Source organism: Sorex fumeus, unplaced genomic scaffold (genome assembly GCF_029834395.1).
Source record: "Sorex fumeus unplaced genomic scaffold, SorFum_2.1 ptg000036l, whole genome shotgun sequence".
Taxonomy (NCBI): domain Eukaryota; kingdom Metazoa; phylum Chordata; class Mammalia; order Eulipotyphla; family Soricidae; genus Sorex; species Sorex fumeus.
In genome coordinates this window covers 15,115,243-15,143,130 of record NW_026606093.1, presented here as the reverse complement: position 1 = coordinate 15,143,130, position 27,888 = coordinate 15,115,243, and the positions used below count along the sequence as shown (strand labels likewise).

Genomic DNA, 27,888 nt, shown 5'->3' with positions numbered 1-27,888 from the left:
TGCATCTGTGACTTTTAGTCTTTGAGTTAGAGAAGTTTACATTTTACAAGACACACAGAAAAGCAAAATCATAAAGAAAGAGTTTATATATAGCTGAGTAAATAAATTCTAATAATTATAGAAGATTGAGATAACAAAGTTCAGAAAACTTTAAAACTTGTATTAAAAAGACAATGATTACAATCCAGAAATACAGAATTCTATTTGGAAAATGTTCTTATAACAATATAATAGTAGTATAGAGTGAGGGAATAGGTAGTGGTACAGATATAATATCATTGAGTATGAACTAATAATTATTAATCAGTGGATTAATTATACCACTTTCTCTACTTTTGTATAGAAGTGAAAATCTCCAATATTATTTTTTGGAGAATCATACATGCTAGTTCTCAAGGCATAGGCATAGCTCTGTATCCAGAGATTACTTCTGATGAGCTCATGAAACCATAAGTGGTGTTAGGGGTCAAACCCAGGTCAGAATCATGCAAGGCAAACACCTTACTCGCTGTTCTATCTCTCAAACCCTTTTCTTCATTCCTTATATACTAACACAAAAACTAATCTATGATTCTATCTATACTATAGTATATTTTTCTATGGGCCAATTTTCTTAGACCAGTTTTGGTAATTTGCATTTTCTAAATATAAAATTAAAAAATATCCAGAAATTACAAACAAAAGTGTCATCTGTGGTTCTCTCTAGAGAAAATATAGAGACCTGTATTATTAGTATTCATCAAAAGATCAGTTTTGCCTCATGTATAATGCTTTCACTTTTCATAAATTTATAATATGAAAGGTTACATGACTGATATATTTATCAAGATTTATAAAAGTGGAATTATTCTGCATATGGCAATGTTTATTAAATTAATATGTGTATAAAAGTAATGTATACACATAAAATCTCATAGAACTATAGAACCAATGAAGTGCACTTCCTTGCAAAGTTTAAAATTTATTTAACTAAGCAGCAAGAAACTTCATACAAATGTCACCTACATGGGTGACTTTTTTACCACCTATGTTTTACCCCACTATTCATGATCTAAAAATTTTAATTTCTAAAATAATGATAATTAATATTGAAGGACTAAAGTTGCAAAAGCAGTCATGATTAAAATCAGTTTATGAGACATATGAGATATACAATATATCATATCCTCATGGCTTTATGTTATTTTGACTCCATTTATTGAGAAAAGACATTTTTATCTTTGCAACAATGAATTAATGTTATTTTATAATACATTTTTTTCTATGTTAAGTGGGTGGGCTCTGCTCAGTGGTGGAGACTCTATAATCTCCTCACATGATAGCTGTCCTCCTGAGACCAGTATCTAATGGTGAGCTTTGGCAGTAATTCAAGGCAATTAAAGAGAGGGTTCCTATGGTAGCAAATAAAGAATTGTGGTTAGGGCCCTGACAGCAGTTTGTTGCCTAGTATCTGATCTTTGGGCTACCAAAAGCATGCATAAGAAAGTTTGCCAAATCAAATATAGCTCTTAGGAACTTGCTCTGAGGACCCATGAAACACTGTCAAAAATTACCTTCCCAGCATACTAGAAAGCATTCTCTGTCGGCAGATTGGTCCTCGCTGAATTATTTATAGGAGATTGGTTCACATACTCAAAATGATATGAATACTTCTAATTATATCCAAACATGCCAAATGTCAGTAGGAATTATGCTGAGAGTTCATGTTGCCAAATGTCTTGCCCTAACAAAGAGGAGATAGCTGCAGCATCAGCACATTTAGTTCCTATATAAGCAAGACAGATCTCCCTTGCATTATCTCCACCAAGAACTTGAGGTAAGTGATGTGAGCCTTGGGACTTAAAGAACCTCTGGGATAGAAAGAGCTGACCCTGTGGACCATCTCTGAGCATGAGATTTCTCAATTTAGACTTTAATTTTCCTAGAGTCAAACTAAGTAACAGGAAAATTTTAATTCTTTAAGCAATGTACTGATTTCAGAACCTCATTAATAACAAACATTGTTTTACAGTGTCAGACTCCTCGAAATCTGCATTTTAATCTGGGTCCTGAGGTAAGTCTCAATTTTATTCACTTAGTGATGAAAGACGGGATTTCATCTGGTGAAGTTGAGGGAACAGCTCATAACTGTACATCATTTCCATGGTTTTATTTTTTCCTGTTTTGCAAATAGTGCTCCCAATGCATGCTTAGAATTTCTGGAAATTGCTTATTAAAGTATCTATTGCCTTGCTCTCAGAAACATTTGAGTCTCTGAAGGAAGTTTTTAGGGCAGAATGAGTTTTGACAACTGCTCTCAGTTGAAGAAAACTCAAGTTTTCTCAACAACTCTGCACTTAGAACTATCCAGAAGGAATAGACATTCATTGCCAACCTCCAAGCAATGAACACATTCGTTTTATACTTTCTAAACATTATAGAGAAATTCTTATAACAGAATTTTGTTTTTGTAGATTCATGGTTCTTTATTGAATTATAGAGATATTCTGTAAACAAAATCATGTTTAAGTTATCTTTTAATGATTATTGTTTTTATTTTTTATTTGGAGAGGGTGGGCCACACACAGCGGTGCTTAGGCTCTTCTGGCTCTATGCTTAAGAGTCACTCCTGCCAGAGTTCAGGGAACTGTACTTCACAGTGCTAAATATTATATATAATTTAGGAGAACTCATGATCCTTCCTCTAAATAATTACCTTAATGTGAGCAAAAGATCTGATCAACAAATTAATAAATCAATGTAGAAAAGCATATTGGTAAATGAGAGGACAATGACTTAATGCACATAGTGAAGGCATAGATTTTGTCTCTTCATTTTCCAGATGAAAATATAAATTCTGTAGAATTTATGGAAGAAGAAGGAACATCTTACTATGAAACTTTATTCTCTAATAGTTAGAATTGTTTGTCAGTTGAACTCTCTCTCTCAAATGGAGAGTGTCAAGAAGGGATTATAGAATTAAAACTCTGATACGTGTCTTGTTAGCAAGAAAAACAAAATATCTTGAACACTAAGAATTTATCATGACAACATGCTCAGAGGAATAACACCAAATATCAACATTAAGTAGATAATGTCACAAATATTAATTTAGCTTATAAAATATTTAACAAAGATGGTTTTGACAGTTTTGAAAATATTTGTAGAAGACAAATTTTTCTTTATAACTAAATGTTTGTCATAAAATATAGCAAAATTAAAGATTAAACAGAAGGGGGAAAGCAGGAATTAAGAATTTCATGGACTATTAAAACAATAAATCAAAAGTTTTAACAATAGTGTTATAATTTAAAAATCAAAACATGCCAAGATTTGTCTGCCATTCAGTTCCAGGAACCCCAGTCTTGGGGATTAAGATTTTCCTTCTGGAAAAGAAATTTGTGAAGTCCTAAAATGAAGCCTCGAATGGTAATTTAATTCCAAACTAATCCTTTTTGGTCATACTAGAACACCATATACAACAGCTTGAGTACAAATGATGTATGTGAAAATTTTCTTTAACTTTAAATCCTAGCTCACATATGGAATCTCTGATTTCTGTTTCTCCTTTTCCCCATCTTTTTCCAAGACAGAGTCCTCACTTAAAAACTCGCAGCCATGAGTTCGAGTTCGGACGCTGAGATGGCTGTTTTTGGTGAAGCTGCTCCCTACCTTCGAAAATCGGAGAAGGAGCGAATTGAGGCCCAAAACAAGCCCTTTGATGCAAAAACGTCAGTGTTTGTGGCAGAACCCAAGGAATCATACGTGAAAAGCACATTACAGAGCAGGGAAGGAGGGAAAGTAACTGTAAAGACAGAAGGTGGAGCTGTAAGTAGAAGCATAAAAAAAAAGTACTTTTTCTCTTTCTTTCCTTTCTTCCTTCTCCTTCCTTCCTTCCTTCCTTCCTTCCTTCCTTCCTTCCTTCCTTCCTTCCTTCCTTCCTTCCTCCCTCCCTCCCTCCCTCTCTTCCTTCCTTCCTTCCTCCCTTCCTTTTTTTTCTTTCTTTCTGAAAAATAGAAGATGGGTTAAGAAATTTGCTTAACTTGTGATCAACTCCCTTTAGATCCCTTGCACTGCTGGTCATCGAAACACAGAACCAGGGGCAGCCCAAGGGCACCAGGGAGCTATTCTCATACTCACTACTCTGGCCAAAAAACCCCAAACATCTTGATTTGAAACCTTACTTGCTTGTGTGACTGCAAACACCCTTCCAGTCCATTTATGGACATTAAATTTGGAAGGCAAAAGGAATCCCAGCTGCAACCACCAAAGAACTTTAACTGACTAGCATTTCTCTTCAGTTCTCTACTTCCTAGTATAAATTCCTCCAAAATAAAATAAAAACTAGATTTTCCTAAGGAATTATTATCATTTACTTTTAAAATAATGCATTATAATCTCCATTCCTCCTTCCAAATTGAAGTTTCTTGTAATTGAATCAAGGAAAATACAAAAATTTTATAATTAAATGTAAAAAATATAAACTGAAAATTAATCCTGGGAGGGAAATGTGAGAAGAAAAAAAAACCTTTATAAAAGTAATTCATGACAGAAAGCAGGTATTCTTTGCATTAGAATCTAAAAATAACATTTTGTCACATCTTTATTTAAAAGGATATTGAACAATGTGATTGAAAGTACTTACAAACAAATCCTACTTCCAACCATTAATAGAATCTGATCTCTTATTTCATTTGCCAGACCCTAACTGTCAGGGAAGACCAAGTGTTCCCCATGAACCCTCCGAAATATGACAAGATTGAGGACATGGCCATGATGACTCACTTGCATGAGCCTGGAGTGCTGTACAACCTCAAAGAGCGTTATGCAGCCTGGATGATCTATGTAAGTGCATTGCCACATATCTTTACTTCATTTTGCTCTCCCAATTAACATAAGATCCACATGTTTTGTTTTCTGATTTTCTCAGACCTACTCGGGCCTCTTCTGTGTCACCGTCAACCCCTACAAGTGGCTGCCGGTGTATAACCCTGAGGTGGTGGCTGCCTACAGAGGCAAAAAGCGCCAGGAGGCCCCACCCCACATCTTCTCCATCTCTGACAACGCTTATCAGTTCATGCTGACTGGTGAGTAAGAGAATTATCATTTACAGAAATGTGGTAATAAAGTCTTCAATGAACAGACAGACTTGGGGACCTTGATTATAATACATTTCTTTCAAAAAAACTTACAGAGTTGTGATATCATGTGTTTTTGCCAGCAATCATCTTCATTTTATGATTGAATAAAGTGAGGCTAATTGAAGACATTTACCACCCAAACTAATGCAGTTAGCATCAGGATGCCTAGTTGAAACTGTTTCCAGTGAATCCTTAAAAAGGAGTTTCAGAGCAAGAGAAAATAGTCATAAGAAAATAGCCATAGAGAGATGCTAAGAGCTCAGTGCTACAGCCCTCTTTCCTGACCTTCCAAGATGCTGCTGAAGATGTGAGTTCAGGGACGTCAAGACTCACAAAAGTCTTCATGAGTTCTTGTACAGTTCAGGTTTAAAAGTCTTGCCAGCCTGACTAAAGATGTCAAAGTCTGTCTGGGACCCATTTGATCTATGCAGTGTGGGGGCTGGTCCCTATCACCCACATTTTCAGGGAGTCATATTTTTTAAGCTGCAGTGTGGTTATGTTCTTCACATAAAAAGGAAATTAATCTTAAACTGCACACAAGTTTTGTGTTTTATCTCAGGGTTCAAAAAGGAATTTCAGAGGATAAACTAGTAAAGTAGGGATTTTTTTTTAAATAAATGAGGAAATAGAAACACATCTAAGGAAAAAGGTGAGCTTCAGAGAGGAAGAAGCTTTTGCCTTAACAAACAATTTTAGTATGCATTCACACAAATCACAAATCATCCTGTTAATCGTCAATTGCCTCGAGCAGGCCCCAGTAACGTCTCCTTCATCCTAGCCCTGAGATTTTTTTAAAATGTGCCATTTTCAAGGTTCTTTCAAAGTTAGGAGAATGAGACCCATCATTGTTACTGGTATTTGGCATATTGGGTACACCACGGAGAGTTTGCCAGACTCTGCCATGTGGGCAGGCTACATTCGGTAGCCTGCCAGTTTGTCCAAGGTAGGAATGAGATAATAAGATGTCATAATAGTATGCATTATCAGCCCAAATATAGCATTAAAACTGTTTATATTCACACAGCAAATGCATTGCCTTTGGAAATATAAATTCCCCAAGTTTTCTATTGTTCCATGGGATTTGGGGGATCTTCAGGGTTTTATTTTCCTTTCTGTTTTTTAATGACTTTTTGTGGCACTTGACTCAAATTGTCTTTTCAAGAAGAGATGGGAATAAAATAGAACTCTTCCATTACAAATTGGCCAGTAGTCCTACAAGGCTTTCATATCACTAGAATGTTCTTTGCTTGTCAATAGAAGACAAAAACATTATAGAAATTATCCAACTGTTGACTCATTTCAGAAGTTCAATACTTGGCAGCTGCATTTACACTACCTTGAACACCACCTCATGACCAAATCCCCATTTAGCAAGCTTTTGGCCTATTTTAATTTCAAGAATACTACAGCTACCAGACAAGATTTTCATATGAAGTATTTCCAAACCATTGCATTAGATCTGGTTAAGTTTACTTTGACAGGAGACTATAACATACTTCTCTCATTCTCACAATATACAAAATCTTTTATAACTTTTCTATTGAAAAAATATGAAAACATTTTAAGAAATCTGTTTCACTTCCACAGATTAAGCTTTGAAGTTCTCAAATGTATACATTTGAATAGAATATGGATTTTAATTTGTTCCTCAGAAAATTTTTAAATTTGAGAATATACTAAAATCTACAATCAATGAACAATTAAAGATTGATTAGAAATCAGAAAGCTGCAAAAATTAAGCATCTAATAATAAAAGAAGTTACTTTTTGTGTAAATATATTAAGTATATAGGAAAATTAAAATAGAAACATTAATGCATTTATAATTTCAGGATTTTTTATATTTATTTTTGATAAAATAATTACCTTTTTGTCAAATAATCAGTCTAATTAGTGGTATTAGTAGTTTGGAGAAAGCAAGGTAACAGAAAATTTAATTAATTGGAGTCAAATACCCTAATATCTTTCACTCTAATAATTCATATAACTAAAGACAGGTCTAAACAATTTCTGAGATTTCTTATGAATTTAAAGTCCTAGATTCTTAGGTATTACAGATGAAACTACAGTTTCTTTGCTGTTAAAAAAATAATTTAAAGGAAACTATAGGCTGACAGAAAATATTCACATGTCATACAATAGACAAAGGATATTGTGTACAATCTATAAGTACTACAAAACTCAGCAGCAAAAACAAACCCAACAAAAAATAGGAAATGAACAGAATTCTTCTAAAAAAAAACATAAAATGGCCAAAAAGCATAAGAAAAGGTATTCAACACCACTGATTATTAAAGAAATTCAATGAAATATCACCACACACTACTGAAAATTTTTTTTTTCAAAAAGTCCAGAAACAATTGTCAGGGATGTGTGGAAAAAATTTTTTTATTGACTGGTATTTGGACTGTTCTTAGGGTTTGTCTTTTTGAAAACTAGCTTGGAAACTTCTCAAAAAACCTATAAACAGAATTTTCATATTACCTCTCTTCTTGGGCATCTACTCCAAGAACAAAAAAATAGTGATTCAAGATAATATAAGCACACTTACTCTAATCACAGCTTTATAATCATAGCCAAGACTGGAAACAACCAAAGTATCCAACGACAGATGAATGGATAAAGAAAATGTGATATAATATATTATTCGTCTATGAGAAAAAAATTAAATTTTGAATTTGTTTATGATATATATGCAATTGAAGGAAGTCATTATAAGTGAAGTGAGTCAGAATTAAAAATACAAATGCTCAGCTATCTCACTCACTCATATGCAGAGTTTAAAGAAACAAAGCCAGAGATTAGACAATCCCCAGTGGGAACAAATTCTGAGACATGGCCAATAGAACTGTGAATTGAGGAAGGTAAAGCAGGTCTGGGCTGAAGGGTGGCGGCAAACCTTTGTGACACGCATCTCAAAACTCTGATGATTGGTAAGGTTACTGTAAATTTACAATAAGAATATAGATATAAACAATACATAAATAAAAACAGAGGTAGAGAAACTTAAAGGTCCAGAGAGGTAGTATAAGGGGTAAGTTCCCTTGCATAAAGCCTACCTTTCATCTCTGTCACGTATATGTACATGATTCCTGAGCACAGAATCAAAAGAAAGTCCTGGACAGAGCTGGATGTAGCCCAAAGTCCAAAAAATATTTCAAAGAAATAAAAATTAAACAAGAGAGAAATTATATGATGCCTGGAATTTTTTATTTAAAAGAATCCAGTACAATTGGTATTGGGTATAAATTATATCAAATGAGTCAAGTGATATCAATTAAAACTGTATAATTGGTACATGGTAAATCTTTGTATTACTGTTCATTTTTATATTTGAAATCTCTCATAACAAATGTTTTAAAATTAATAACAAATAAATTAAATAATGAAAATCAATACATACAAAATAGTACATTCTGCTTGAGATTGAATTTTTGTTCAGGCAATTCCTGTTTCAACTCTGACAAGTTCTCCTGCTCAACATTTCATGTTTCACAGGGGAAAAGTACTAATCACTACCCCACACATTATGATGATTAAAAATTAATTCTTATTTGTAAAGAGCTGAAGGGTGATACTACCTACCACAAAGTATTATTTATTTAAAAAATAATAAATATTTCCATTTATCTACTGATAACCAAATTCAAAATATTTTAAAAGATGATTCTTTGCCTCTTAGTTTCACAAATTTTACTACAAAAGATGAACACTATTTGGGGAATGAACACAAAATGAAAATCAGAGGTGAAACATTCAAAATATTTTTTAAAAGACTGTTTTATCTGACTAGATTCAATTATGTTCCTACTGATTGCACTTGCACTTTTAAAAACTTATTGTCATGATTTTTCTTCCACAGATCGCGAGAACCAGTCCATCTTGATCACGTATGAATTTTTTTTCTTCTTCTCTTGTTTGTGGAGATTGTCATCTTAGCTGCTAACAGTGAACTGTCGTTCTGATTATTTTTCTGCTTTCTCTGCTCAGTGGAGAATCTGGTGCAGGGAAGACTGTGAACACCAAGCGTGTCATCCAGTACTTTGCAACAATTGCAGTTACTGGGGAGAAGAAGAAGGAGGAGGCTACTTCTGGCAAAATGCAGGTGGGTCTTATAGCCCAAGACAGAATAGACTATGTGGGTTTTCTGGGAACTCCAGATGTGAAGGCTGGTCTTGCTTTGCAGGGGACTCTGGAAGATCAAATCATCAGTGCCAACCCTCTCCTGGAGGCTTTTGGTAATGCCAAGACTGTGAGAAATGACAACTCCTCTCGCTTTGTAAGTTGTTTGGGCACGACCTTTTGTATTTAAGTGCCAGAATGGCCATATCTGAATTACCAAATGAATACATTGTCTTTCTGTGTGTTTTATAACATTTTAATAATAATAACATATGTTTTCAAGGGTAAATTCATCAGAATCCACTTCGGTACTACAGGAAAGCTGGCTTCTGCGGATATTGAAACATGTACGTAATGGGATAATTAAAATTTAAAACAGATAAACAAGTGATTTCAATTATAGGGAACATATTTGTGGCATTTCGTATGCATTAGATTAGATTTTGAGCAAATGCCAATTCGCAATAATCCACAGAGACAGATGGCTTTGTAGCACATTTTGGAATTCATGCTTCAGAGGTAACTGTGACATCCCATGAAAATACTAGAACTCTTTTTGTGTTCATATAAATCACCTGTAGGTTTATAATATATTTACATGATTTCATCTTGATCTGAGATTTGGTAGGTTTTCTAAGGTTTTCACTACAACCTGAGAAAAGGGATATTAAAGATCAATTAGAATACAGTGATCATGGATCCCTCATATAAAAGGCCTATTTTTACTAAAGTATGTATGCCTCTTTATATTCTTTTTTTCTTTTTTTTGTGTGTGTTTGAAGAATTTTTTTTTAATTTTTATTAGTGAGACACCATGAGGTACAGCTATAGACTTAAAAATTTTGTGCTTGGGTTTCAGTTATACAATCAATGATCAAATACCCATCCCTCCACCAGTGCCCATTTCCCACCACCACGGATCCCAGTATCCCTCCCACCCCCCATCCCCCCATCCCACCTTGCCTCTGTGGCAGGGCATTTCCCTTTGTTTCTCTCTCTCCTTTTGGGTGTTGTGGTTTGCAAAAGAGGCACTGAGTGGCAATCATGTTTGGTCTATAGTCTACTTTCAGCATGCTTCTCCCATCCTGGGAGGATCCTCCCAACACCTTTTATTTGGTGCTCCCTTCTCTATCTGAGCTGCCTTTTCCCCTAGCATGTGTTGCTGGCCTCCAAGCCATGAAGCAAATATTCTTAGATGGTTATGATCTTGGTAAATTAGTTTATGTATTTGGAATTGTTATATGTAACATCAAGAGTTGCCCTACTTGAAATCTCAATGGCGAAAAATTTAATATCCCAATTTTAGCACTTATATTCCAGCAGCATTGTTTTTTTCCAATTCAATATTTATTTTTCTTTTTTCCCAGATCTTCTAGAAAAATCTAGAGTTACTTTCCAATTAAAGGCAGAAAGAAGCTACCATATTTTTTATCAGATCACTTCCAATAAGAAACCAGATCTGATTGGTAAGAGAAAAGTTAAATTCATGGACACAGATGAACTTTAAAATAATAATATTCTTATTATAGTAAAAATATTACTAACATCTGATCATTTAAAACACACATTCTGATTTCTGTGTTTTCAGAGATGCTCCTGATCACCACCAACCCTTACGACTATGCCTTTGTCAGTCAAGGGGAAATTACAGTCCCCAGTATTGATGACCAAGAAGAGTTAATGGCTACTGATGTAAGTCTTTCTCTTCCCCGCCTTCCTCCTCCTCTCCCTCTCACATACACATATGCTTCTTTTAAAGAATCAACTTTGTATGGCAATGAAAATAACAGTATACTATAGGTGTGATTACTTTAGGTTTTTATGTTCTCTTTAATATATTCACAAGTTCATAAGCCCTAACTTATGTACCACCATCATTCCCCCCGCCCCCAAGAGTGCCATCGACATCCTGGGATTTTCTCCAGAAGAAAAAGTGTCCATCTATAAGCTCACAGGGGCTGTGATGCACTATGGAAACATGAAATTCAAGCAGAAGCAGCGTGAGGAGCAGGCAGAGCCAGATGGCACCGAAGGTACCAGATAAAGCTATATATGGGTATAAACTAGAAAATAAGACAAGACAAAGGTCCAAATATCTGTACCAAAACTTACACCTTCTTTGTAGTTTAACTTCTGAAGGCACACTATATACTTTCCTCATCCCCTTTTTCTCAGATTCATGTTTATTATTTCTACCCAACCCAAATAGGTTAAAAGGAACTCTAATAGTCACTTACTAGGATATACCTAAAAGCAAAGTTCAGCACTAGATGATTAGAGAATGATTATGAAACAGTACCTCTGCTTTGTTTTGGCAATGGTAGGTAAATAAAAGAACATGAAGGTATCTTTATCCTATCGTTCAACTACGCTTGCAGTGTCTGAAGAGTAGAATCTAAGACTCTTGGCTTACACGAACTATTTCCGTAAACATTTATTTTTACAAATTTCTTAAATGCTATAAGTAAATTGCTAAAATCCAGCATAACTGAAAACAAGTTGAAAGTAAGGGAACTACTAGGATAGAGAGGACATTCACCATTAGATGAAAATCCTTTTTTTGGTTTTGTTTTTGCTTTTTTTAAATTTGTTTTGTTTTAGGGCTGGGACTTCTCCCATTGTGCTGCCCCAGCAGTACTCAGTGTTCAGAGCACAGAATTGATTGAACCTGGACCTTGTGCTTTACAGATACAAGCTCTGAGCCCTTTCTAGTTATCTTTTTATCTAGTTATCTAGTTATCCTTCCAATCCTTAACAGTGTTTCTTAAATTGTGTCTCTGCAGTTGCTGACAAGGCTGCCTATCTCCAGAACTTAAATTCTGCTGACCTGCTCAAAGCCCTTTGCTATCCTAGGGTCAAAGTTGGCAATGAGTATGTCACCAAAGGTCAGACTGTGCAACAAGTAAGTGCATGAACTCAGTGAGTCCAACATATTCAGTGTTTTCATGACATCAGATATACACCTATTTCAATAATGTCCTTACTAATACCATCAAACCTTACCCTGTCCATAAAGGTGTACAATGCAGTAGGTGCTCTGGCCAAAGCTGTTTATGAGAAGATGTTCCTGTGGATGGTCACCCGCATCAACCAGCAGCTGGACACCAAGCAGCCCAGGCAGTACTTCATCGGGGTCCTGGACATTGCAGGTTTTGAGATCTTTGATGTGAGTTCATATTATATTCATATTCAGATTATAAGAAGTAAGAGGTAGGCACTTTGGGCTTTATGTGCTGAGTATAGTTATTATTAATTTCTGTAGTGTCGATTTTGTTTTCTCCAGCAGCAATGCACTGAGAATAAGAACTACCTAAATATATCTAAGAGATAATAGAATTGAATCACAAAATAGCAACATCTATTAATAAATTAATATATTTCCGGCCCTATGCTAAGTACTTGGGCTGGAGCGATAGCACAGCAGGTAGGGCGTTTGACTTGCACGTGACCGACACAGCCTACCCCAGTTCGATTCCTCCACCCCTCTAGGGGAGCCTGGCAAGCTACCAAGAGTATCTTGCCCTCACGGCAAAGCCTGGCAAGCTACCTGTGATGTATTCGACATGCCAAACACAGTAACAACAAGTCTCACAATGAAGACGTTACTCGAGCAAATCGTTGAACAATGGGAGGACAGTGCTACAGTTTTATGCTACGTACTTCAAAATTCTATCCCATTTTATCTCCAAAACAACTCGTGAATACTAATTCTAATTACATGTGGCAAGGGAGAGGTTCAGAAATCAAAATACTTGCTAAAAATCTTATAGCATATATGACAAAATCAAGATAGTGCTTAGTCTTAAGCTTAACCATTTAAGTGGTTCATAACCAAGATTATGGTTCTTGGTTATACATAAGGCTATTCATAAGAAGAGAAAGTACCTAAACATATAGGCATATACATATATAAAGAGAGATTGTTCCTAGCCATTATCTTACCAGGGTCATCTGATATATATAATTTTCTCCTCTGTGACTTCAGCTTCACTGTCTATAAGATGAGGCTGCAATTTATAAGAACTTTCAAGTCTTTTTTTTGCTATATCAGGTTCTGGTTTTCACAAATCTTACTTGGGGGATTTACCAAATGTTTTATGTAAATAAATAAGAAATTAGCTTATCAATTTTATTTTGTAAATAAACTAAAGTCTTAAGATAATCTTTCCTAAATGTATCAGCTGGTAGGAAATGTTTCTCTGTTAGGGAAAAAAATCTTGAGTAGGGGACTCGGAGTGGTAAAAGAAGTGAGACTCACCAAAAACTACTTTCACAATTAAACCTGAACTATACAATTCATAGGGCCATCAGTATAGTTTTACAGCATACATTGCCCAGGCAATCATAGGGTATAAAGAACTAGTCTACAAGAACCATTGTTATATAAGTAATTTTGGTTCCTTACATAATGCCAAGGATTTCTGGGAAAAGCACATAACAGAAATCATTTCTCCCCGGGATATTTTTGTTTTATTTTCCAAGCTACATCCAGTGGTACTCTCGGCTACTCAGAACTACTCTCTGCTTAGTACTCCAGGATCACACCCAGTTCTGCTGGGACCACACAGTGTGGGAATTGAGCCCAGGATTCCTGCATGCAAATCATGTGCTCAACCCATTGAACTAACTTCCTGGCCCTCCCCTGAGATTTTTTTTAAAGGAGAAACAATTGTTTTTAAAGTTGTATATAATTGCAATCTCACCTGAATTATCAATAAAATAATTTTCAGTAATGAGGTTTGCATGTTTTTTCTATAAAATAATTTTCAGTGATGAGTTTAACCAGTATAAAAATGCAGTGTTGTAAATTTGCTTTGCGCAGTTTAACAGCCTGGAGCAGCTTTGCATCAACTTCACCAATGAGAAACTGCAACAGTTTTTCAACCACCACATGTTCGTGCTGGAGCAGGAGGAGTACAAGAAGGAAGGCATCGAGTGGGAGTTCATTGACTTTGGCATGGACTTGGCTGCCTGCATTGAGCTTATTGAGAAGGTTGGTTTGATTTTTAAACAAATATTGAACTATAAGGATAACTTGCCCAAGTGTCTACAACAACTCTAGAAATTGCTACTTTCTTAATTAGATTTATATCAGAACAAAATTAAAAATCACTGTTTAGGAATAATTTTCTATTTTTAGACTTTATGTAAGAAGCATCAGAGGATATTATGTTGCATTTTGTTCTAAACAGTTTTGTCACATGGATTCAAGTCCAATACTAAAAAAAACTATTACTATTATTATAATTTTTATTATTATTATTTGAGGTCATACCTGGTAGTACTTTGGGTAATTTCTGGCTGTTTTCTCAGGATTGACTCCTGGTGGTACTTGGGGAACATCTGTGGTCCTGGCAATCAAACCTGGGCTAGCTTCGTACAAAACAAATGCCTTAAACTCTGTGCTATTTCTCCAGTCCTCAAGTCCAATTTTAAAGCAACAGTGAAAGCTCTATTGATACACTTCACTGGTTCTAAATCTCTCCATTGTGATCTAAGATATCAATGGAAATAAGTCTTTTTCTAAATAAATCTAACACATCTAACACGTTCATGGTTTGTATAAAAAGTAATCTCTTCAGAAGTTAAGAATTCAAATTATCTGTGCTTCTTAATAGTCTTTAAGAAACTATATGCCCCAAAGATCTCAGTAAAATTTGGACAATCTATACTGTCTAGTTATTGTATCTAAATAAACATTATTCTATGTCAGTGAGTCCTTTTCATAGTAAAATAAAACTTAAACCAAGATATTAATTCAGTTTGTATAAAAATAAAACTGTGGCACAATACAGAGCATTTTAATAAATTCCCCTCACATATTGTGTTGATGCCTGGAGTTTGTATTCAAATATATATATATATATATATATATTAGCTTTTTTGGGTCACACCTGGCAATGCACAGGTGTTACTCCTGGCTTTGCACTCAGAAATTACTTCTGGTGGTGCTCAGGGAACCATGTGGGATGCTGGTAATTGAACCCGGGTCTTCCATGTGCAAGGCAAATGGAAGACCTGCTGTACTATCGCTCCAGCCCCTCAAATATTCTTTTAACTGAATATGATACTATGGGATTGAATGTGATAATGGTAGAAACATCATTCTAGTGATAACAAAAGAACTTTTTGAATGCTGATTCAAGTTTACTTTATAAATGTTTTTGAATCAATGTTTTCGTGAATCAATAAAATGATGGTCTTGATGTCTATATTTCTTGAGATAAGATAAGTTGTCACCTATAATTACTCTTCTGGTTTCAGCCACTGGGCATCTTCTCCATCCTGGAAGAGGAGTGTATGTTCCCCAAGGCCACAGACACCTCTTTCAAGAACAAGCTGTATGACCAGCACCTGGGCAAGTCCAACAACTTCCAGAAGCCCAAGCCTGCCAAAGGCAAGGCTGAGGCCCACTTCTCCCTGGTGCACTATGCTGGCACAGTGGACTACAACATTGCTGGCTGGCTGGACAAGAACAAGGACCCGCTCAATGACACAGTTGTGGGACTGTACCAGAAGTCTGCAATGAAGACTTTGGCTAGTCTCTTTTCCACATACGCTAGTGCTGAAGCAGGTACCACCTCTGTCCTTAATCTAAATAGTACAAATTTCCTGAGAATTTCCACAGAATTATACTTATTTTCACATAACATTCTGGTCTGAGGTATTTTACTTTATGGATTTTCTTTTCAACTCAGATGGTGCAAAGAAAGGTGCAAAGAAGAAAGGCTCTTCATTTCAGACTGTATCAGCACTTTTTAGGGTAAAGTATAAATTTAACTTGAAAGATCTATTCCATTTCAATGAATCTCCACATTATAATATTGATTTGACATGCATTAGGAGAAATTGAAATGTTAATAAGGATCACTTCAAATATTTACCCTTGTCAGGTACAACCAAAGTAATATTTTATGATTGAATGTTTTACTTGTTAATTCTTGTTATGATTATTTAATCAATTTAGGCATGTCAAAATATCCTTGGGGGCTGAAGTGATAGTACAGCACGTAGGACATTTGCCTTGCATGTGGCCAACCCCAGATTCGATCCCTAGCATCCCAAATTGTCCCCTGAGCACTGTCAGGAGTAAGTAATTCCTGAGTGCAGAGTCAGTAGTAACCCCTGAGCATCATTGTGACCCAGAAAAGTCCCTCCCCCCCAAAAAAATAAGAAAGGAAAAAATTCAAGGTAAAATATCCTTAAAACTTTTTTTTTTAATTTTTGTTAGTGAGACATCATGAGGTACAGTTGTAGACTTACAAATTTTTGTGCTTGGGTTTCAATTATACAACGATCAAATACCCATCCCTCCACCAATGCCCATTTCACACCACCATGAATCCCAGTATCCCTCCCACCCCCACCCACTATCCCATAATATAAAGCTGGTTTTTTTTAAAGGTGTATAGATGTTTCTGTAAAAGGAGTATTATTATTCAATTAATGCTGTCCTTGAAGAATGTTCCTGAGGGGCCGGAGCAACAGCACAGAGGTCTGCCTTGAATGCAGCCAACCTGGGTTCAATTCCCAGCATCCTATATGGTTCCCTGAGCACTGTCAGGAGTAATTCCTGTGTTAATTAGCCAGGAGTAACCCCTGAGCATCACTGTATGTGACCCAAAAAGAAAAGAAAAGAATGTCCCTGAATTCTTTGAAAATTAACCCGACACAAATTCTTTAGGGCATAAGTCCACAAAACATGTTTTTACCTTTTGTAATAGCTAAAAATCATCTAAAACTTAGCATTTAGATTCACAATTATGCTAGAATATAACTTGTGAGGGAGATGTAGAGATAATACAGTAGGTAGGGTATTTTCCTTACATGCCACCAACCTGTGTTTAATCCCTGGTACTCCATAAGGTTCCCTGAGTCCTTCAGGAGTGACCACTGAGTGCAGAGCCAGGAATGAGCCCTGAGCACTGCTTAGTGTGACCCCAAAACCAAAATAATAATCTAACCCTTGAGCTTAAAACAAAATGAATAATTTTATTATTTATCATGTAGTTTTTTAGGTAGTTTTAAAATGAACTGTTTAAAGAATAGTGAGTATATATAAATGCTTGGGATAATTGTTAGTTGATCAGTCCAATTCCTTTTAAAATTAAACACAGATCCTGGGACATTTTGCCCCAGCACCACAAAAAAAAAAAAAAAACCTACCTCATTAACCTGACATTCATGTATGACCTTAGCATGGTCTTCCCGTTGTTCATTGATTTGCTCTAGTGGGCCCAGTAACGTCTCCATTGTGAGACTTGTTGTTACTGTGTTTGGCATATTGAATAGGGCTGGAGCAATAGCACAGCAGTAGAGCATTTGCCTTGCATGCAGCCGACCCAGCCCATCAGAGTTCAATTCCTCCTCCCCTCTTGGAGATTCCAGCAAGCTACTGAGAGCATCTCACCCGCAGGGCAAAGCCTGGCAAGATTCCCATGACGTATCCGATACGCCAAACACAGTAACAACAAAGTCTCACAATGGAGACGTTACTGGACCCCCTTGAGCAAATCGATGAACAACAGGAGGACAGTGCTACAGACCTATAACCTAAATTGGAAATTTTCTAATTTCCCTTTAGTTATTCGATTTTTTCATTACCAGTTTTTATTCTTTCACATAATGGATTATTCATCAACTCATACTTGTGTAAGCATTCAACGTTTGAAAGTTATATTGCTTCTTAATGTCTTATTTCTTGGTTTCCACTATTTAACTGATAGGAAAACAAAACCATTTCCTTCTCAAGGGGTACACTTAAATATATTTTTAAATATTCATACATGAATTTTCTAGGTTGATAAAACATTGTATGAAATAATTACTTTATTTCTTTTTCTTTCTGTTCTGTGGCAAGGAGGGGGATCTGGGCCATACCTGGTGGCTTCCTCCAGGCTCTATGTTTAGAAATCAGTCCTGGTGGTACTCAGAGGACCATATGCGGTACCAGAATTTGAGTCTGGATCAGGCATAAGCAAGGCTAGAGTCTTACTCTTTAACCTCTATTACTTTATTTAAGCATCATTCCTCCATCTGTTGCAGAGATCACTCCCAGATACTGATCTACCACACTAGCTATATTGTCTTGTGATTGCTGATTTTTCAAAACCAAAAAACAAAATAAGGCATCATAGGCCCTAAAAATAATAAATTTAGAAAAAATACTAAAAGTTGAGTCAATTCTTAACTTGGGTTACCACTGTGAATTTCTTTTTTTTTTTCTGTTTTTTGTTTCTCCACCAAATTTTTGAAATATGTATCACCATGAATTTCTGTTGTGAATCAATTCTGAGAGTCAAGAAATTGATAATATAGAAAATATCAACTATTTTCAGGTGAGACCTTGTGAGATGAAGGAGGTTTTTTTTTGAAAGTTATTTTTTTCTTTTTATTAGTGAAACACCATGAGGTACAATTGTAGATTTACAATTTTTTGTGCTTAGGTTTCGATTATACAATGATCAAATACCCATCTCTCCATCAGTGCCCATTTTCCACCACCATGGATAATATCCCTCCCACCCACCCACCCCCATCCCACCCTGCCTCTGTGGCAGGGCATTCCTTTGTGTTCTCTCTCTCCTTTTGGGTGTTGTGGTCTGCAAAAGAGGCATTGAGTGGCAAACATGTTCAGTCCATAGTCTACTTTCAACATGCATCTCCCCTCCTGAGAGGATCCTCCCAACACCCTTTATTTGGTGCTCCCTTCTCTATCTGAGCTGCCCTTTCCCCTAGAATGCCCGGCTGGCCTCTAAGCTATAGAGTAATCCTCCTGGTGCTGATCTCAGCTATTTTTGGGTATTAATCTCATATTTTGTTACTTTATATCCCCCAGATGAATGCAATCTTTCTATGTCTATCCCTCTCTTTCTGACTCATTTCGCTTAGCATGATACTTTCCATGTTGTACCACTTGTATGTAAATTTCATGACTTCATCTTTCCTAACAGCTACATAGTAAGGAGTTTTTTTTAATAGAAAGAACTAAAGAAGCTCATTAAGTAGCATAGTGAGACCATAGACAGTTTTGTATCTTCTAATGCTTGGTAAAACATACTTCCTATTCACCAAGTTTACTGAATTTTTGGTTTATTTATAAAATAGATCTTGCATGGTATACATAAATTTCTTGGATAACTGTGTTTATTCCCAGAATTTTGGCCATCTAGTTACTTGACAGTACATAACTCTTGAGACTTTGGAATTATATGCATGAGAAACCATTACTAATAGTATTGTAAACCACAGAATCTTAATAAATTATTTTTAATTATAACTAAATTACAGAGCAAGTAAAGCCATATAGGCTTGTTCCTAGCTATACTTTTTTTGTTTGGGAACAATACTTGGTGGTGTTCAGTGCTTACTCCTGGCTCTGTGCTCAAGGATAACTTCTGGTGAGGTAAGGGGACAATATGTGATGCCAGGAATTGAACCCCAGTCTACTATGTACAAGGCCAAACCCTATCCATAATAATATCAGTGCAGCCCATGTACCTAATTATGAAAAGAGGTCCCTAGTTCGTCATATATAATTACCAAAATACCATATGAAGTAGAACTTTCTCATAAAATTCTTTCTATCTGGTTTACTAGGAAAACTTAAATAAACTGATGACGAACCTGAGGAGCACACACCCTCATTTTGTACGGTGTATCATTCCCAATGAAACAAAAACTCCTGGTAAGATTAAATATAGGAGCATTACACAGTCAAGTATAATTCTGAAAATGCAGTGCCACTAATAACACTATGGTTTATTTGTAGGGGCCATGGAGCATGAACTTGTCCTGCACCAGCTGAGGTGTAACGGTGTTCTGGAAGGGATCCGCATCTGCAGGAAGGGGTTCCCAAGCAGAATCTTATATGGGGATTTTAAACAAAGGCAAGTCTCTCTTGATATAGTTTGCTGCATCTTAATTTTCGCTTTCTGTTAATTAAATGATATGCATCCTGCTTTGTAAATATTATGAAATTAATAACTCAGATAACACAGTAGAATCAAGTAATAGATCAGGAATGGTGGCATTTCTTAAAATCGAAAGGAATATGTTAGACCACAAAAGATTACTATAACTATACTGTCTGGATGTAAAGAACAGTGAATTTTTTACTTACAATTTTTCTGTTTGTTTCTTTTGGTTTAAAATTCTTATAACACTTTCATACTGATTCTTTGAGCAGATACAAAGTTTTAAATGCAAGTGCTATTCCAGAGGGACAATTTATAGATAGCAAGAAGGCTTCTGAGAAACTTCTTGGCTCCATTGAGATTGATCACACTCAATATAAATTTGGGCATACCAAGGTACAGTTGTTACTTATTTATACCTGACCCTAGTACCTTCTGCCATTTAAGTGCCTCACTTAAAATAAGAGTGATTTGTGATTCTTTTCTCCAGGTTTTCTTCAAAGCTGGCCTTCTGGGTCTTCTAGAAGAAATGAGAGATGAAAAATTGGCTCAGATTATAACAAGAACTCAAGCTGTCTGTAGGGGATTCTTAATGAGGGTAGAATATCAGAAGATGTTGCAAAGGAGGTAATAACTTATCAGGATTTTAAGGTTTCATAAGGACTAGTCATCCCCATTCATTATCTTTCGTTTTGTGTCTGAAATGTGGTTTTCATACAGCTCAGAACTCATTCCTATAGCATCAACCTTTACTTAACTCCTGGCACTGGGAACTCAATCAAATATTTCCTCTAGTTTATCCTTTTATCCATTTACATATAGATGCCACAAAAATTGACTGTAAGCACTGTTTCCTTAATGCTGTATCTCATTTTGTAGTCTCCTGTGATCATTTTGTTGTTTCCTCTGTCCAATCCATGTTGCCTGGTGTGACTGTCAAGAGCCTCTTTATCCCCCATTTAATCTATCAGTTCCAGTAGCATTAGCTTTTCCAGCCAAGCTAAAAAACGTTTGTAACCCCTAATTTTGTTTTTTTTTCAAGTCTTTTTACTTCATTTTAATGTATTTATTCATGCTAATTTCCCACCCTCTTTTAAAGAAATTTTAGCCATCTATATCTACCCAGCACAGTCCTTATCCATATTTTCTATTCACTTAGCCTGTCTAGGCCAATTTTGTCATGCCCTCAAGTCTTCTCCATGTATCTTAACAATAGTGTGTGCTATGAAATAGGGTTCCTCAGAGTTTCATTTCTTACAAATTAGACATATAAAACAATATTCTGTTTTAATATACTTTGTGAGTCATAATATGAGACAAGATGGTAAAAAAAATTCACAAATAGGAACAGCACAAAGTGAAGAAACAATTGAGCTGGAGTGACAACACAGCAGGTAGGGTGTTTGCCTTGCGAGTGGCCAACCCAGGTTTGATAGGTTTGATTTCCAGCATCCCACTTGGTTCCTCGAGCACAGGCCAGGGGTAATTCCTTAATGCAGAACCAGGAGTATCCCCTGAGTATTGCCAGGCATAACTCAAAGAGCAAAAAAAAAAAAAAAGATGAAGAAACAATTGTCACTCATTTAGGGAAAAATGAAAAAAATAAAAGAGGGGCCCAGAGTTATAATATGGTATATAGGTAGGATGCTTGTCTTGCTTAAAGACCATCCAAGTTCAATCTCTGAAACTCCATATGGTCCCCTGTGCCCACCAGGACAGACCCCTAAGTACAGTGACAAGAGAAAGCTCTGAGCACAGTCAGGTGTGGCCCAAAAACAATCAGAAGTTTTGAGCCTATACAGATCCCAAACAATACCTTACAAAACCATACAAATGTATATAAAACTTAGAATAGCCCTTACAAAATAGGATTGCTATGACAAATAATAGCCCACATATAATAGTTCCCCAAAAGGAAGGATCTGGTAGAAGCAAGTTCCATAGATTTAGCTGCACGTTGCCTCTGGAAAGACTACTATAAAACAAACACTGATGCTATTTTTGCTTGTTGTCTATAGATGTAAATACAGAACTCTTCCATAGATTTCATTAGACTTCTCTCAGTTTGGTAAAAACCAGATATTCATTTTTCTTTAAAGTAAAGTGTAAAAAGGCCCTCCCATTGATCATCGATTTGCTCGAGCGGGTCCAGTAACGTCTCCATTGGAGACTTTGTTGTTACTGTATCTGGCATATCGAATACTCTCGGTAGCTTGCCAGGCTCTCCGAGAAGGGCGGAGGAATCAAACTCGGGTCGGCCACGTTGGCTGCGTGCAAGGCAAACGCCCTACTGCTGTGCTATCGCTCCAGCCCAAAGTAAAGTGTAGCAACATGAATTTTTAAAAAGAAGAAAGTATCATAATTTTTTCAAATAAGCCAAATACTGAAGCCCAGTATATTCTAAATGACCCATGAATATCAACAATCTAATTGAGCACCTCAGAATGAATCATTTGAAAGAATTTTAGAAAAACTGATCAAGTAAAAGATTAGAAAATGATATGAACTTCATGTATTTAAAAAATTAGTTAGGGGGTTTGTGTGCCACATTCAGCACTGTTAATGAGGGATGGGGGTTCTGGACTCTGTGTTCAGGAGTGACCCCTGGCAGTGATCAGAGAACCATATGTGGTGCTGGAATTCAAACATGGCATCTACAACAAGCCAATGGTTCCACCTTTCATACTATCTTTCAAGGCCCTTTACATGTACAGAATTTAAATCCTGCATCTAACATCCATTAAATCATATTTATATATAATAGTTATGTGGGTCTTTAAATATGGAGTTTGTATATAAAAATAATGATAATAGCACTACTTCTAATGAATCAATCATCACTGATACCTCAATGTCATTTTAGAGAGGCCCTTTTCTGCATCCAGTACAATGTCCGTGCCTTTATGAATGTCAAGCATTGGCCCTGGATGAAGCTATTTTTCAAGATCAAGCCCCTTCTCAAGAGTGCAGAGACTGAGAAAGAAATGGCCACCATGAAGGAAGAGTTCCAGAAAACCAAAGATGAACTCCTCAAGGCTGAGGCTAAAAGGAAAGAGCTGGAGGAGAAACTGGTCACTCTCTTAAAGGAAAAAAATGACCTGCAACTTCAAGTTCAATCCGTGAGTACTCTGTATTGTGAATTCAACAAGTTACCGAAACTGTTTTGGAATTTTTATATATAGTAGCTTAAAACAATCTCAATAGTATTTTACTAGTTTTCATATTTGTGTGAAGAAAGTAAGCCACAAGTACCTCTAAATTACAAATAGAAGGGTGAATTTTAAAGAATTTTCAAAAATCAAAAATTTAATAGTCATAAAGAAAGCAATTTCTGTTGTTGCTGTTGTTTTGGGATCACAGCCAGTGGTGGTCAGGGCTTACTCTGACTCTGAACTCAGGGATCATTCCTGGTAGGATTGGGGACCATATGAAGTGTTGGAGATTCAACCCAGATTGTCCACATGCAAGGTGAACAACCAAACCTCTATATTATCAGTTTGACCCCTGAAATAAGTAATTCAAAGGCAAGCTCTAACTATTAGTCAAATGTGAGTTCACAAAGTGTTAGTGGCCTGGCCACTTCCCATCCTCCCCAGGCCTCCCCAGAAGAGAGACAAAGAGACATGGAACCACAGACTGGTGATGAAAATGTTCCATTTAACACAGAACTGCTAGCATACTTATAGAACATCTGAAGGGGTCAGTTATAGGACTGCATGTCTGTGTGATTTACAGAGGTAAAATATTCCAGCAGAGGCAACTCTCTGGGGGAGATAAACTCAAGGAGATGCTCTGTCTCCAAGGATATCTTTATTGCTTTTCTCTTTCTTTCTAGTCATATATATATGTATATATCACTGCCACTGTCACTGTCCTCCCGTTGTTCATAGATTTGCTCAAGAGGGCCCAGTAATGTCTCCACTGTGACAATTGTTACTGTGTTTGGCATATCGAATACATCACGGGGAGCTTGCCAGGTTTTGCCATGCTGGCGAGATACTCTCGGTAGCTTGCTGGGCTCTCCAAGGGGGGTGGAGGAATCGAACTTGGGTCAGCCATGTTGGCCGCTTGCAAGGCAAACGCCCTACCGCTGTGGTATCGCTCCACCCCATATATATATATATGGTCTTGGCAGGGGTTCCTGTCACTTAAATCATAACAGCTTGCACCAATACCATGAATTTATGCTTTCTAGACTGTCCCATTTGATGCTGTGGTAGCTTTGCCACTCACCCTGGGTCCATCCCAGTCCCTCAGTGGGACTTCCCTACTGGCGTGTTAGGAATTACAGCAACTGAAACCTGAGTCAAGCAATTACGATGGATGCCCAGGAGTATATATATTTCAGAGTCAATCAATTCCCAAGTATTGGGAACATAGCATTAAGATCTTTCTGTGTTTAAGCAAAGAATATTGCTCTATAGTACAATAAGAAAAGGCTATAGGGGAAATAGAAAAATCAAATAATTCACTACAAATCCACAATCTCAAATTACCAGAAATTTTTGGCTTATAAGTAACCAAGACTGACTTGAGGAACTGTGACAATGAGAGGTAAAACACAAAGGAAAGGTTAAAGGTAAATTTTGCCTAAATTTGGGATACTAGCAAGAGCACAGTGAGCTTCTCTGGGAGGAGAGAAAGGGGCAGTTCAGTGATGAAACCTAAAACACTTAGACTAATAGCCAACAGTCAAACACTTTGCACATTTCCCTTACTTGCTTTATTTTTAAAAATGTTTTTATTTTATAAAGAAGTTCACAATATTTGATTACATTTAATACTTAAACACCAATCCCACCACCACAACACCTTCCCACCACCATATTTCAGATGTTTCCATTCCAAGCCCCAATCCCTCCCCCAAATAGAAACCAAAATAATATATTTTTGTTATGAAATGTATTGTTTGTTATGAAAAACCACTGAAAATGTTGTAAAAAAGTATTTTTAGAGGAAAGAGTGTGAAGTTTGTTGTATTTCACCCAGGGGCCATTAAGCCCTTCTATAAGAGATCACTAACATGTTGTTAAAGATTGAGCCTTGTGTGCATATATATATATATATATATATATATATATATTTGCCTGGTTGCCTCCTACTTTGAACCCCATCAGATGTGGGGTGGTACTCTTGGAGTATGGGTAGGGTGAGTCACGTCTGAGGCTGAGTGGTCCAGGAATAGATTCCCTCATGGGTGAGACTCAGCCTGAGCATGTGGAGAGCGGCCATGAGCATGGCGGCTGTTGAGTTCTGGAGGTTTTCGGCTGCTGTGGCTGGGTCCCTTGGGGTGGAGAGGGGTCCTATCCACTCCCCTCCAGGGCACCCCGAGTGAAACTGCCAGGCTCAGGGTCCACAGCATAGTTATGGTGAGTGTCATGTTATGCTTCCTTCCAGGAAAGAAGGACATGCAATCTGGTGGTGGCTTTACTTGCTTTAATAGTCTTAAATGGGTAATCCGATTTTCTGGATACAAGTCTATGCAATTGTATCACAGATTACTTCTTAGAATTATCTTTTCTGAAATTCATTTAAGACCAATAGATAATTTTTAAATGGAAATTTTGAGCACATACAGCTGTTTTGGTTCTACCATTCTTATATCTACTACAGGTTTGGTTTTGTGTGTGGTGTTAGATATAAAACTCAGGACCTCAAATATAAAACGCATGTTCTCTTTCAATGAACCATATCCACAGTCCACAACCTATATGTTAAAATAATTTCTAGGCCAGAACAATAGCTCAGTGGACAGAGGAACTTGTTTTCCAAGCAGTGCTGGGAGTAACCTTTGAACAAAGAGCTAGAAGGAGCAGTTGAACACAGTTGGGTGTGACTAAAACCTAAAATAGTCCTTTGCTTTAATATATTCATCTTTAGACTACTTTGTCTCCAGTTAACATGTTTTAAAACATATTGTTAAAAATAACATAATGTTTAACATATTTTGTCTCTATTGTCTCACTTTTAATTAGTTTCATTTCTCCAGACCATGTAATAATGTTCAAGTACAATTTATATTCATACTAAAAATTAATCAGAATTAGTAACACTACCATTTTGCTTAAGGTGCAAATTAAAACTAATAACAAACTGTCTAAATATCTTAACAAATCTCTACAGGAAGCTGATGCTTTGGCTGATGCAGAGGAAAGGTGTGAACAACTAATTAAAAACAAAATCCAACTTGAGGCCAAAATCAAAGAGGTGACAGAGAGAGCTGAGGATGAGGAAGAGATCAATGCTGAACTGACGGCCAAGAAGAGGAAGCTGGAGGATGAATGTTCAGAACTGAAGAAAGACATAGATGACCTTGAGCTGACACTGGCCAAGGTGGAAAAGGAGAAGCATGCCACAGAGAACAAGGTATAAATCATATCCAACTAAATAACACAGAGGCTCTAACCATCTAATAAGATGTTCTATATTAAGTATTACTTTAAAAAATTTAAGGTGAAGAACCTCACAGAAGAGATGGCAGGCTTGGATGAGACTATTGCAAAGCTGACCAAGGAGAAGAAAGCCCTCCAAGAGGCCCACCAGCAGACCTTGGATGACCTGCAGGCAGAGGAGGACAAAGTCAACACCCTGACCAAAGCTAAAACCAAGCTGGAGCAACAAGTGGATGATGTGAGGTTTTCACTTGTTTGTTTGTTTCATCAGATTGATTTTCAATGTTTAACATATTTTAATTTCTGATTAGCTTGAAGGGTCTCTTGAACAAGAAAAGAAACTTCGCATGGACTTAGAAAGAGCCAAGAGGAAACTGGAAGGAGACCTAAAATTGGCCCAAGAATCCACAATGGATATAGAAAATGACAAACAACAACTGGATGAGAAACTTAAAAAGTAGGAACTCCATAAAAGATAATTCTATGTGATAACATTTTTCAATTATTATGAGTACTAATATGTATCTTTCTTCTATTCAAAGGAAAGAATTTGAAATCAGTAATCTAATAAGCAAAATTGAGGATGAACAGGCAGTAGAAATTCAGCTACAGAAAAAGATTAAAGAATTACAGGTGAATCATTTTGTTACCATTTTTCTTCATTTCACGCACCCCAAAAAATCTTATATTGAGATATGTGCTGGTGTCACTTAGGCACGCACGGAAGAGCTGGAGGAGGAAATTGAGGCAGAGAGAGCTTCCAGGGCCAAAGCAGAGAAGCAGCGCTCTGACCTCTCCCGGGAACTGGAGGAGATCAGCGAGCGACTGGAAGAGGCAGGAGGGGCCACTTCAGCCCAGGTTGAGATGAACAAGAAGCGGGAGGCCGAGTTCCAGAAACTTCGCAGAGACTTGGAGGAGGCCACCCTGCAGCATGAAGCCACGGCAGCCACCCTGAGGAAGAAGCACGCAGACAGTGTAGCTGAGCTCGGGGAGCAGATAGACAACCTGCAGAGGGTCAAGCAGAAGCTGGAGAAGGAGAAGAGTGAGCTGAAAATGGAGATTGATGACCTTAGCAGTAACTCTGAGGCCATTTCCAAAGCCAAGGTACCCAACACAGTCTTTAAATGGGAATGATCAATAATGCTAAGACCACTCACTATTATTTGCCATAAAACTTTTTTCACATAGCACCAACCTGGTACTTTTCATTCTAATATATTTTATGCTGTTTCATATTAACTGCTGATGATGGCCCACTAGGATTATATAAATTTATTTACTCTAAAATATTTCAAAATTTAATTTTTTTCTTAACTGCATTGAATGTCTCATATTTCAA

The 27,888-nt window shown here is 36.6% G+C and overlaps 1 protein-coding gene across 2 annotated transcripts in view; it reads left to right on the top strand.

The window, feature by feature from the left end:
- Nucleotides 1-3,597: 3,597 nt before the first annotated feature.
- Nucleotides 3,598-27,888, top strand: part of LOC130027256 (myosin-8) — a 40,661-nt gene continuing 16,370 nt past the window's right edge. Inside the window, exons 1-25 of one of the 2 annotated variants that reach the window (XM_056117929.1) lie at nt 3,598-3,807; nt 4,681-4,824; nt 4,910-5,066; nt 8,982-9,009; nt 9,110-9,224; nt 9,306-9,398; nt 9,525-9,588; nt 10,609-10,707; nt 10,830-10,933; nt 11,136-11,274; nt 12,025-12,143; nt 12,258-12,407; nt 14,064-14,234; nt 15,506-15,815; nt 15,940-16,004; nt 19,841-19,928; nt 20,013-20,130; nt 20,430-20,553; nt 20,648-20,784; nt 23,021-23,276; nt 26,281-26,523; nt 26,611-26,787; nt 26,861-27,006; nt 27,092-27,182; nt 27,264-27,653. In XM_056117929.1, the coding sequence (XP_055973904.1) occupies nt 3,598-3,807; nt 4,681-4,824; nt 4,910-5,066; nt 8,982-9,009; nt 9,110-9,224; nt 9,306-9,398; nt 9,525-9,588; nt 10,609-10,707; nt 10,830-10,933; nt 11,136-11,274; nt 12,025-12,143; nt 12,258-12,407; nt 14,064-14,234; nt 15,506-15,815; nt 15,940-16,004; nt 19,841-19,928; nt 20,013-20,130; nt 20,430-20,553; nt 20,648-20,784; nt 23,021-23,276; nt 26,281-26,523; nt 26,611-26,787; nt 26,861-27,006; nt 27,092-27,182; nt 27,264-27,653 (3,738 nt within the window). Of the gene's footprint in view, nt 3,808-4,680; nt 4,825-4,909; nt 5,067-8,981; nt 9,010-9,109; nt 9,225-9,305; nt 9,399-9,524; nt 9,589-10,608; nt 10,708-10,829; nt 10,934-11,135; nt 11,275-12,024; nt 12,144-12,257; nt 12,408-14,063; nt 14,235-15,505; nt 15,827-15,939; nt 16,005-19,840; nt 19,929-20,012; nt 20,131-20,429; nt 20,554-20,647; nt 20,785-23,020; nt 23,277-26,280; nt 26,524-26,610; nt 26,788-26,860; nt 27,007-27,091; nt 27,183-27,263; nt 27,654-27,888 lie in introns of both variants that reach the window. The other variant, XM_056117930.1, reaches the window with a different exon arrangement.